At 32.1% G+C, this 13,544-nt stretch overlaps 1 protein-coding gene across 4 annotated transcripts in view; it reads left to right on the forward strand.

The window, feature by feature from the left end:
- Positions 1-13,544, forward strand: part of Cnot2 (CCR4-NOT transcription complex subunit 2) — a 93,001-nt gene that overhangs the window by 23,536 nt on the left and 55,921 nt on the right. For 2 of the 4 annotated variants that reach the window (XM_063255132.1, XM_063255133.1), the window contains one exon: positions 3,141-3,283. In XM_063255132.1, the coding sequence (XP_063111202.1) occupies positions 3,236-3,283 (48 nt within the window). In that variant the 5' untranslated portion in view covers positions 3,141-3,235. Of the gene's footprint in view, positions 1-3,140; positions 3,284-13,544 lie in introns of those variants that run through there. The other 2 variants (XM_063255131.1, XM_063255135.1) reach the window with 2 other exon arrangements.

Below are 13,544 nucleotides of genomic sequence, written 5' to 3' on the forward strand. Positions count from 1 at the left end.
ATGGGTTGTGCTGGGCTCCAGGAAGGGAGAATTAGCTTCTCATTTTCTGGTTTTTGTTGTTGTTGTTGTTGTTTTGTTTTCCCTTTGTTATCAATCCTAGAACTATGTAAGTAATGAACTGGGAAAACTAATAGAACTCGCTTCATTTTCTTGATGCTTTCTGTCCTGAGATGACTGTTACTTACAACTGTTGTCTAAAAACCATTGTTAAACTACTTTTCTGGTAATTTAAGGTAGAAGAATAATTGTTCTCTGTTTCTGTCATGCAAGACATAACTTGCTTTGTAGAAAATTTCATTGTAATTTTACAAATGCATAGTTGTCTTTTTTGACTTGATCATTTGTAGGATTTTTCAGGAAAATGGTGATATGCCCAACTTGCAGCTTGCCTTTTTTGACCCCCTCTTAATGTTATAATAAAAATATTTAAAAATTTTTGTTACTTTAATTATGTATTTTATGTGCAGCCCAAGACAAAGCTTCTTAACTTTTTGTTTTTTTTTTTTTTTTTTGCCTTTTTCATTTTTATCGGTACCAAGGATCAACACGACCGCCTGCTTGCAAGGCAGGTGCTTATGTCGCTGAGCTAAATCCCCAGCCCCCGAAGCTTCTTAACTTTTAATGGGAGTTAGGAGTGCAAACTGGACATGCCTGGCATGCCTGTTCCTTTCCATGTACTCTATCCCATGTATATACTCCATCGTCTTTCATTTATTGTGCATTCATTCATTCATTCATTCCTATGAAGAGTATTGACACAAATGTATACATTTGTGCATTTTTATTTTTATTTAATACAGCATTTTTATTTAATACAGTGATGGTAGTGCTGACTTTTCATGGGTTTCATGAATGTTGACTTCTCATGGGTACTTGGAAGAAAATAAAGTGGTTTAAATCTTCCCTTTGTTTACCAAAGGAGCTATTATTCTAATATAGAATGTTAATTCTTATATTGACTAGAGTATATACTGGCTGTGGACTGAAACCAAAGGCCATAAAATATTTGCAGTTATTCCAAGAGGAGGAAAGAAGATATCATTGTATAAGAATTCAAGTCTCTCTCTCTCTCTTTTTTTTTTTTTTTTTTTGGCCTAATTAGGTTGTATTCTTAAAGCTGTTACAGCATTAAGGTATTGAAAATTACCTTGCTGTTTTTTTTTTTTTTTTTTTTTTCCTTTTAGGGCAGAATTATATTTATTGAGAAAAAGAAAGCTTCTGTCTGAGAGAGACCGACTGATAGTAGGGGTCCTGAGTTGATTGCCCCCTTGCTTAATTTTAGATTCTAAATACATCTTTTGCTGAAATTAGTAAAATACGCAGGCACATAAGCATTATTCAAGAAGGAAAATACTCTTACTCTGTTAGTAATCACTGAGATTTTGTACTGTTGTCCATTGAATTCAAAGTTACCTTCAATACATTAGTGTTGATGGATACTATTTCAAAACTTACTAAAAGGATTAAGGTTTTATAAATGCATAATAAGATAATTTTCTCTTATGTGACAGATAAAAGTTAGAGCCAGTGTATCACTTAACTATTCTTGAACATATAGTTCACTTGGTAGCCTTTCCTTTTGAACAATCCAATTCCTTGCCAAATGATAAGGATTACATTTATAGTAGTAAATATGGTTAAAAAAAAAAAGAAACTTTTCCCATGTTGTATTTGAGAGACATCTTCAATTATAAAAGTATATATAAATTGGATAAGAAGAAATTACAGTTTTATCAGAGTCAGGCATTTTGAAGTTTTTCAGTCAAACTTATAAAATGTAAGATGGTCAAAACTGAGTAGAACTAAATTTTATGATTAGATATATTAAGTAGGAACCAGAGGATAGGTTTTTATCATATGGATTCTTTTAAAAACTTGATCATTTTAGTGAGTTGTTATCCTTAAAAATGTTTTCTTCCCTTAACAAGTAGCTTTTTAGAGGTAGCACACACATATGCATAATTATCACCTTTAATACTGATTCATTGTCCTTATATATTGGATGTTTAATTATCTCCTCAAAATACAGTTCAAATATTAAGTAATCACTAAATTTGAATGTAAATCATAGTGGCTAGCAACATTAGCTCACTGAGTATGCATCCTATTCTTTTAGGGCAGATGTTTTACTGAAACTTAAGTAAAAGATACTTGTCTTGAAAACATTTAAAAATTATTTTTGGTAGGCACTCTGCTTGAATCTTTTGAACTTTTATTTTCATTATAGCATTTCTGGTGACTACCACTTATGCTTCACTGAATTTTCTACTTGAAGTGCACAAACTTTAGTCATGTTCTTTATCTCTGTTCTGGTTTGGAAATGAACTTTTTTAAAAGACTGGGCATGCCTATAATCACAGCACTCGGGAGGCTGAGGCAGTAGAATTGCCAGGCCAGGCTGGGCTACATAGTAAGTTAAAGACCAATTTGGACTCCATAGGAAGACCTTGTCTCAGAGAGAGAGAGAGGGGGAGAGGGGGAGATTGATATAACAAAAACCAATATCAAAATCTGAATTTTATTGGGAGTACACATGAACTAGAGGACTAAAGGACAAAAACAGACATGAAAGTGTTCGTTCTTTGTTGGAGTAAAGTTTAATGGAATATTGAATTAACATTTATTAATCATTTTAAAATATATAACACATTCCCATTTAGTGGCATAGGACTAAACAGAATGGTATGGATCAGTAGCTGTATAAATGAGTCATATCTGTATTATCCAAAACTTAAATATTTGGGCAAGTGATGTGTAGTTAAGTGTCTAACTAGTCAACTAGTTAAGTGAGTGTGAATAAATTGGATATTTAAGAGATTAACCAGTGATTATTTAAAAGAAAAGGTGTAATTGATGGGTGACCTATTATATTCACTTTAAGTTTTATCCTTGTGTATGATGCCTGGTGGACACTCATAATTAATTGAAAGTAGGAGTGAGAGGAAAGGTTTATTAATATTTAATAATTTTATCTCAAAGTATGTCCACCAGTCTAGCCATCCCTAATTGTTTAAGAGGACAGATGAGTTAGACTGTTTTTGTTTTAATTGTTTTTGTGTCTCTTAGTAGATATTTATATGCTGCTGTTCTTGTATTTACATGTTAGTAATTTTGATGGCTTTTGGATAATTCCACTCTAGAGGGAGAACTGGTGGGCGGTCCTTCCTGTGACACGACCCTTGAGTGACAGTTCTATTTGATTGCCTCCAGTACTGTGAGGAAAGGACACGACTCTATGGTGAGGACTGATGGACATACATTATCTGAGAAAAGAAACTACCAGGTAAGACTTTTTTCTTTTTCTCTATTGGTCATATAGTTAACACAGACTGTTTTAATGTTGTATTTTATTATAACTAGTATATTTCAGCTTATACTCAATTTGAGAAATTTTGATTAAATTTTAAGGATATTTATTGGATTTGATAGTTAATAATTGGAAACATTTTTCAAAATAAAGCATACTCATACATTTTTGGTGTCAAAATTTTTCTAATGTTTATGTCAAAACTCAGATTGATATATAGTTTGTGGCTAGATTCAGAGAGGAATAGTTCATCTAATGAAGTGTTGATTTTTTTACACATTCTTAAAAACCTTAAAACATTAGACATAGGCTATAACTTGCATAATAAAAGTACTACAGAAATATAGACAATTGGACAGATAGAGGAAAAATAAAAATGAGAGATCCAAGATATTTGTAGATCCAAATTTTGTGAAATTTTTATTACTTTGCTGTACTGACTATGCCAGATTGTTGTTCTCTCATTTAATAAGTTGGTTAATAGTATCCATCCCTTATGCAGTGTGTAAGGAAGTCGTAAAAATAGTTGAAACATTTCTGTTTGTTTTCAACTCCTTAGCAGGTGAATTCTAAAGATAGTACTCTTAAACTTTTTTTTTTAATGAATAACATATGAATTTAATTTTTTAAAGGAAACTTGCTTTACCATTGGTAGTTACATTTTTAAAATATATAATCTAGTAATACCGAACACAGAATAAATGAAGCTCAAGTAGAAATAAAAACCTTCCTTTCGCCTCACTCCACCAGTGTCATTCCTCAAGTATGAAGACAGTGGGCTAAGCCAGTCTTGGCTAAGTTTGTTATTTGTAAATCATTTGTTCAATTCTTTGTTTCCTTAAAATGGGAATATGAACAGAAAAGAAATTAGATTTTATGGTTTATAATAACAAAGTGTCTTTGATTGTAAGACCTGAGTCTTGGTTTTAGGCACTGTCCTCAATAGATACTTTAATACTTAATGTTCTTTGTATTTCACCTAACTTGATTATGAAGTTTCTTGCCAGGTCTTTATGATTTTAATGAGCCAGAGTAAGCAGGAACTATGCTGTTCTTTCTGTAGTTTTTTCTTCTGATTTGTCCTCAAAGGCTTGACTTTGATAATTTGTATTACAACCATCTTCTTGGGCTTTTGCATCTTTTGATGGGTTCTGCCAAAGTATTTTAAGAATTTTTTTATTCTAGGGACTGGGGATATAGCCGGGCAAGCACAAGGTCCTGAGTTTTATTCCTTGTTACTCCCCCCAACCCACCCAAAAAAGAAATTTTTGATTCTAGTTTATGTGGCATTTCAGTGTTCATAATACTGTTTGTAAAATGTAAGTGTAGACATTTTGTTCAATTTTGCAGTAGTTAATTTACCTCACAGAACCACATTCACGTAGAATTACATAATTTATACTTAAGAATGGAATAAAACAATTGTATTTCACACATAAAAAGATGGGCTTATTCTTGTTCATGCTATTACTATTATGTTAGTCACATTACTTATAATACAGATTTTTAAGGTTACCAGAAAAATATCTTTTGGGTAGTTTTGCTGACTGACAATAGTTTGCCTTTTCTTTTATTGTTGTATAATGATGCTTCTGCATTTTGAAATATTCTGATAACAGTTGTATAAATCTGGATTATAAAATTATTTTGAAGCCTCTGAAAAATGTATCTAGATATAATTTCTTGTTGAGTGTTAATGATAAATATATTAAGAGCATATGGGATTCATAGCATAATGTTCAAAAGGATGTTAACTCATCAAAGTAACATTTGTGTTTTAGAGACTGTGTAATCTTAGACAAAACTGATTTTAATTTTTAAAAATTCTATTTTGGAAGCATTTTATTTTTCATGGTTAAAGTGAGATTTTCTTTTAATCCATATTTAAAACTTTTTATTTATCTTTGAGGGCTTTAGCTTTTGGAGAGTACTTGATTCTTGAAGCATCCTGATAATGGGATAGTATTCAATGGGATAATATTTCTGAATATAACAAAAAGAATAGCAGTTCACTCATTTCCTTTTAGGCCTACCTAAAACCTCAGAATTAAAGCCTTCACAATTTATTAGTTCACAAAGGTACATGCTTTCTTAGCTCTCTGGTAAAGATGCTTTTCAGATTAACATGGGTTGAGGTACTGATTTTCATGGTGATACGTACTTTATATGTTTAGTTTCTCACTGCACATTTAAGCCCGGTTAGATATTTGAAGTTTAGATATAGTAGTTGAAGTTTATTTGCATACACAGGTTGGTATATGGTAAGACAATTAGTTAAATTGTTCACAGTTCATTAGTTCATTTGTTTTGAGAGGGTTACAAAGTTATTTTCAAAGAGATACAATCTTGTTTTTTGTTTCCCTTTTGTTTCTTGTTAGAATTTTCTTATCTTCCTTTACTTTGCTAATTTATCCTAGATATTAGCATGCTTAAATATAAACCATTTTAGTAATCTGTCTTACTGATCAGTGACTTTCTTATTCAAGCTCCTAGAGACCAGTGGTGGCTATAACCTATTGTACAAGTGCTGCAGTAGACCATTATCACTGAAAATTCTAAAAGGTTCACCGTCACATATCACACATAGTTTTATTGTGTTCTGATCTCCCATGGTGTTCTGTTTTGTTTTGTTTTCCAGTGTTTCTTCTGTTATTCCCAATAGTGAATTTTTCCATTTGGTTTTAAAAAACTGATTTTAGTTTCCTTGTAACATGCTTTTATACTTTAAGCTTTCACTTGTTTTGATTTCCTTCATTTAATATCTTATCTTCACATAGTTCAAGAATTAGATTGCAGTTTTTCCATAAATCATTCTGCAGTGGACTCCTGTTCCTTTCCATTGCTTTTAGTCTTTCTGCATACTTCTAGTGTAGTATTTGCCATAATAACATTGCAGTTCTCTGTTCGTCTTTGTCTCCTTATAGAACTATACTGACCTAATACTAAAGGCACTAGCCACAAATGACTACTTAAAGTAATATTAAAATTTTAGCTTATGAGTCATATTAGCCACATTTCAAGTGCTTAGTGGCTACATGCTGCTAATGCCTACCATATTGAACCATGTAGATCAGAATGTTTCCATCATTGCAGAAAATTGCATTAGACTACACTGCTGTATGTATTACACTTCTTAAAAAGTAAGACTGTATTTATTTTGATACTGCCCATACATAGCATAGTGCTTAGTATATAGAGATAGCTGCTCAATGCGTATTTTTCAGTAAGTGTAATTAAAACAGTGAAATAATGGAAAAGAAGAAATAGCGATATGTGCTGAATAGCCAATTAATATTTCTGAGGTATTTCACTCTTGTTGCTTTGAACAGAACTTTTCTTTCTTTTTTTTTTTTGTCTTTTTCATTTTTATTGGTACCGGGGATCGAACTCATGACCGCCTGCTTGTAAGGCAGGTGCTTATGCCGCTGAGCTAAACCCCCATCCCCTATGAACAGAACTTTTCAACATGAAGTCATTTCCTTTATATTGATTTGTTAAATCACAAAAGTAAAAACTGCCTCAATTGCAAAGATGTTGAAGAAAAATACAGAAGCTATAAAATGCAGTATAAAGCTCATTTTTCAACTTTACTGTTAAAGGGTTGATGTGTATCTTTTCAGAGGTACTAATGACTATAAGTGCAGATGTGATTTGTCTTTGTTTTTAACGAATGTATATTTTGCAGCTTGCTTATTATACCTATGGTGATATATTTAAAAGATGGTCCAGTCCATCCAAACATCTAAACACTTTCTCAGATACTGCATAAAGATTCAACATCTGTCTATTTACCAAAGATTTTACATAATACAAAGCATTGATAACACAAGTTACCTAATTATGTAACATGTATAAATGTACTAGTGGACGTGTTTCTATTTAGTATGTAATACTATACTATATACAAATTAACATTTTTTGTTTTATACTGGAGCAAAAATATGTGTAAATAAATAATAAAGTGTCACTTCCCATTTTTTGTACATTACATAATGTTGAAAATGTTTGTCTCTGTGCAGTCCAAGATGGGTCTCATAAGTTACAATATTTTAGTCATAGTTGTAGCTTTTGACTTTTATGGCTACTTTTCTTGTATGATTAAAAATAGTATTAGCATCCAATCTTAGAGTCTACAGCATATGTATTAAAGATACATAATAAATATAAAAACTTTCAATAATGGGGTATACTTAACAGCTGAAAATTTGTCAGGGCGGATCTGGCGCCCAGAGAAAATGGAGGTTGGAGTTATTGTTGCTGTTTGGCATTGAGTGAAAGTGCCTGATTGCAGAAAGGAGTTTTAAAAGTGCATGTCTGAATCCAGTGCACTGGTTTACAGTTGTTTTCTCTTTCCTCTTAAAATTCTTGAAATCAACAGAGGACTGTGAATTATTGTGTCTAACCAGGTGAAGAGAAAGGTAGTAGAAAAAAAAAAACCTTTCAGAATGGATGATTTACGTTTCATTCACTTAGAGTAGTGCTGCTAAATTGAAGTTGCTCTTCTGATTTATTTTGTAATGGGATGCAAGTTTGACTAAGACCCTTGCTTTATGACATCCTTTAGTATCTTGATAAATTTTTTCCTATAGTTCCTCTAAGCCAGAAGAACTTCTGCCACGTATTTAGGCCAGGTCATTTATAGTAGTAGTTGACATGATATCTGACAACTGCTACTGTTTTCCAAGAAGATTTAGAATAATCTGGTGGTACCCTTCTGTGTTCCCTAGGCTACTTTTGAGAATTTATGCCCTGGGTTTTATGCATAAAATATTAAGTAATCTCCTTCAGTAAAGTACTTTACTTATAAGTCGATCTACTTCAGTTATGAATATGGAATGCATGTACTCATTAAATTGAAAAATTAACATTGCTACAGATACATCTGTGAACCAGAGAAAATGCACAAGCAAGTAAACTTATCTTTTAAAATACTATCAGAGACCTTACATGGCAACTTTTTTATTTTTAGTCTTTTGAATTCTCTCATAAAAATAGAACACCTAGGTAGCAAAACCAAGACTCATGAAAATTTTGGTAACAAAATTGGTGACTTGGTATCCAAAGGAACCTCAAAATACTGGCAGAGAAAAACTAACAAAATAATGACATTAGTAATTCTTGAGAATAAAAATGTAGATACACATTGTATGATGAAGCTAGGAGTAGACACTTGAAGTATCCAGTGGGTATTCATTGGTAAGTACAACTAGCCAATTTGAGATAGATTTTGTCAATTACATTAGGTTGCACAAGGGACCTGTGATAAGGCTAAAAGTCACTGGCGCAGCCTAGATCTTAACTCTTGAGAATGATTTTACTAGTGTTGCCTTTGGGGAACGGCACAAGGAAAGAAATTAGAATAAAACAGGGAGCAAACAACAGAGACAACTGGGAAAAGAAGGTGCATATAAAAATGGAAGAGAGGGATAGAGCCAGAAAATCTCAGAAAACAAATTATATTTTCAAACACAACATGAAAACAATGGAAGAGGGAGCTTACATGAAATTAGAGATACTATCTTTTAAAAACCCATACCCTAATATGTCAGGAACATTAAATTCACAAGAAGTTTTCTAGGAATATCATCGAGAGCATTTGTACCAATGTTGAGTTCTGTCCACAGTGTTCATTCTGATCTAACATTTGATAATGTCGGAATTTAAATGTTTTCACAGTATTGAGATGGTGTTTGAGACATTGTTCCCTACTGGAATTAAATAAGATATTCTTCAGTAAAGTCTATATATTTTTTTGTTCTGTCTTTTGTATTTAAACTTCATCTATCCAGAATTGATTTTTATGAAATAAGATATTCTCCAATGAAGTCTAGATTTTTTTGTTTTGTCTTTTGTATTTAAATTTAATACATCCAGAATTGATTTTTGTGTATGGTGTGAGGAATCTAGTTTCCTTTACTCTCTTATCTAGTCAATTCATTATTAACATCATGTGTCAATTTGTTCTACCTTCTTTAATTAATCAGTAGTGCTAGTTCTCTAGCTGTGTTGTCATCTATGTTTATATGCATAGGTTTTTTTCTTCTGTCTCTGTTGTATTTCTTTGATTTGTTTTTCTGTGCCTGTACCAATGTGTTTTTAAAATTTTGTGTCTTTGTGTTAAATAATCATGCTTCACCATTAATCTTGGTTTTCATGAATGGCTTAGCCATTTTGCTCTATGACAAACTCAGAATATTCTTGAGCTGGGTATGGTGGCTCATGCCTATAATCCCAGCACTCAGGAGTCTGAGACAGGAGGATGATTGCGAGTTTGAGACCGGCCGAGGCTACAAAGCGAGCTCAAGGCCAGCCTGAACTGCATAGAGAGACCCTGTCTCAAAAAGACAAAAAAAAAAAAAAAAAAAAAAAATCAAAATATTCTTGAAAAGACTCTCCTCCAACAAAAAAGTATTGAATTTACAAATAGAATCACCATGATCTTATCTTTATTGGGGAAGAGTTAATAGGTATATCATACTTGTTCTGTCCATGAATTTATACATTGAGGTCTTCTGTACTTTTGCCCAGTTTTATATTTTTTAACAATATACTGCAGATCTTCAGTTGAATTTATGCTGCAGTACTTTCTTGTTGATTTTTTTGGTAAGAGTTGTAAATGGTATTTTTTAAGATTGTATTTTATAGGGCTATTGCTAAATAAAAGTAGGTTACCCTTTTAAATTGGCTTTTTGTATCTATCAGGGTAGCTTAACTTTTTTGAAAAAGGATTTTTTTTTCATGTATGTAAACATGATTTGGAAATGACACTTTTGAAACTTTGTTTACAGCTTTTATGCCTTGCATTTCTTTTCTGCTCACTAATACTTTTGATACAAAGTAGAAAAGAAATGTTAATAATAATCTGTTGTTATACAAGGAAAGCTTTAAGTTGTTAACTATTAGATATGTTTAATAAGGAAATTTTTTAGGTATGTTTTATTAAGATAAAGTATGCTACTATTTAATATAGTTTTTCTCTGCAAAATGCTTCTCATTCTTATGATTGCTTACTATGTTCATTTTTCTGTTATATGCCAGGGACTTATCAGTTTTACTACAAATCAACTTTTAACTTCCTGTAGATATTTTTTAAATTTGTTTTTGTATTGTGTTCATCACTAATCTTTAGTGCTTTTACTTTGTTTCTTAGGGTCTATTTTACTGTCCCTTGATCTTAGATGTTTTGAGGTTTTACCAAGTTTTTCTTTGTGCCATTTTGTTGCTGATCCCACCTTTTATCTGCCCCCGTCACGTGTTGTCTCATGTCTTCCCCCCCCCCCCCAATTAGTACTGGGCATTGAACTCAGGGCCATTGCACTGAGCTACATTCCCAGCTCTTTTTATTTTTTATTTTGAGGTAGAGTCTTACTAAATTGTTTAGGCTGGACTCAAATTTGTCGTCTTTCTGCCTCAGCCTCCCATAGTGCTTGGAAGACAAACACACTACGACACTGTTGATTTTTATGTACTGCTAATGTAGCTACAGAATGTTACTGTGGTACCAATTATTTGTTTATATACTTAAAATGTTTGCTCAATTTCCCTTCATTCCTATCAGGCTCAACAATACATTTAAACTGTTTTATTCACTACTATATTTCTATTCAAAAGCAATATCTAGCATATAGTAGACAGTAAATATTTGCATCAGTATTTCATGCAGCATTTTTAATTATTTTTGAATGGAGCATTTTGATTTCTTTAATAGTTTGATAGGTCTCAGTTAAATTTTTACTTCCTAAAGTAAACATTTTCTACTTACATAATCTTGTTTCTTGTAATTTTGAGGGATAATGGTAGTATTATTTCTGATTTTATAATTATCTACAACTATAGCATTGGTGGTTCTTTTTCTTCCCTAATTCCTTTTTTATTTCCTTTCTTTCTTTCTGATTCATTTTTCTACTTTCTTTGTTATTATTTTCCTTCTAACTAAAGAACTAAAAACTTTTTTGTAATACATTTCTGATTGTGATGAACACTTAATATTTTTGTATGTCTTTGTTTTATCCCCATTTTTAAAAGCTTAAGAAATATATAGTTGGGCTGGGGATTTAGCTCAGTGGCATAAGCACCTGCCTTGCAAGCAGGCAGTCGTGAGTTCGATCCCTGGTACCCATAAAAAGGAAAAAGACAAAAAAAAAGAGATATATAGTTGTGAGTTCCCATTTTTCTACACCTTAGGCTTGCCTTACCTTGTGGTTTTCTTCTATAAAAATTCCCACAAAAGGTGGGGTCCTCAGCAACCCATTTGGGGCCCCTTCTGTCTATCTTTTGGACAGTTTTCTTTCTCTCAATAAATATATTCTGTTCTTAAAAGAAATTTATAGTCGACAGTTTTTCTTTTAGAATTTTAAAGATGGTACTTTTTTGTCTTTGGAATTACTTCTTTTGAAAAATCTGCTGAACATAGTATTTTTCTTTGGCTACTATTTTAAATTTGTTTTGTTTTACTTATATTTGATAGTTTTGATTGTGATCTATCTTGGTCTAATTCTTTTTCATTGACTCTTACTTGGGGTTTGCTGTGCTTCTTGAAATTTTGTCCATATAGTTTTGTAACAAATTTGGGAACTTCTTTGTCCTTTGCTTCTTTATATATTTTTTCTGTATTTGCTGTTCTCTGGCAATTCTAATTGCACATATATATGAGTGTGCTCTGAAGTGCTGTTTATAGAATCCATTTTTTCTCTTCTAATTTTTTTAATAATAATCTTGTTATGATTTCAAGTTTGCTTATCTTTTCAGCATGCCATTCTTCTACTATGTTATTGTGTACTAACTATCCTCTATGTAATTTTTGTGTCATTTCTGTCATTCCACACTGTGTGTTCTCTTGATTTTTTTTTCAGTTTTTCTCTCCCTTTTACCTGTTGCATTTTATTGCTTTAAGTAGCAAATGATTTTAATTTAGCTACAAATCCTTGAGACTTTATTTTATTGGAATATGCAGAGTCCACCAAAATAATATATACATACTTTAGGAAGAGAAAAATAATTATTGTTTCAAAAGTAATGGCCACCACTTGAATCCTCACCAAAGGTAACTAGTGTTAATCTCATGATATATCAGTAAAATGTAGTATTAAAATGTTTAATTTAGTATTAATTTAATATTTAGTAAATTTAGTATTAAAGTATTTTAATATTAAAATGTTTCTCTTTTTGAAGTATGTATACATTTTTTGGTGGACTCTGTATATATTTATTTCTGATAATTCTTGAAATTTGTGAGTATTTAAGTTACTTAGTGTTTGATATACTTAATTCTTTTGAGATTTCCTTTTTGTATGTGTGTGGACATGTATGTGTTTGAACTAGTGTGGGGAGTTGTTACGTGTACCTCACACATCTTATTTCTTTTTTGCATCCTCTTCCTCTCTGCTCCGTCTCCCATCCTTCCATCTTGTAGTCTTTTTCCCATTTGAGTAACCTTTATATTAGAGCTAGTTTTTCAACTACTGAGGCAGTGCTTTTCTTAGTGTGCTGAGTACCTGTTGGAAGGAGCCTGAACAGATCCCAGCCATGTGTTAGCCCTGAAAGGAGTTCATGTGTTTATTTCAAATGTTTTATCCTAATTGTCTCCCTCAAGATTCCCTCAAGTCTAATAGCCCCATGAGTTCAATAGTCAGTCATCTTCCTGTATGAGATAATAGTGTTACTAATTAGTAGTTTTCACTCAAAAAAGCTGTGTTAACTGGCATTGTTGTGCATCCATGTAATCCCATGAGGACTCAGCCTCAGTGCAGGAAGTTGAGGCAGGACAATTAAGTTTGAGTTTAGCCTAGATAATACTGCAAAAACCAGTTGAGGGGGACAGGGATTTAGCTCTGTGGCTTAAGCAAGCCTGTGTGGCAAGCTCAAGGTTGTGAGCTCCATCCCTGGTACCACCAAAAAAAAAACCTGTATCAGAAAATCAAAACCAAAATAAAATAGGGTGGTGTTCAGTGTACATTGGTATTATATCCTTATTGTTTAATTTGGCTCAATAAATTAGTGTTGTAAAGTGTTTATACAAAGATACTTTTTCAAGGGAAAAAAAAGTTTTTAAATTTATGGCCAGAAACACTAAAAGGGGATGCTTGGGGCTTATGAAATTTTAAACCTTTTCTACGAGGCCAAAAGCACGATGATGAAGCTGAAAGAATGAGTGCAAAAGAATTTTGAATTTGAATTTGAGCCATTATCGCTTTTCCCTATATCACTTTGGTCTAAATACTGTTTGTTCTGTGTTCAT

Source organism: Cavia porcellus, unplaced genomic scaffold (assembly GCF_034190915.1).
Source record: "Cavia porcellus strain 051 isolate PalLab524CR breed Dunkin Hartley unplaced genomic scaffold, mCavPor4.1 scaffold_8, whole genome shotgun sequence".
NCBI classification, from domain to species: Eukaryota; Metazoa; Chordata; class Mammalia; order Rodentia; family Caviidae; genus Cavia; species Cavia porcellus.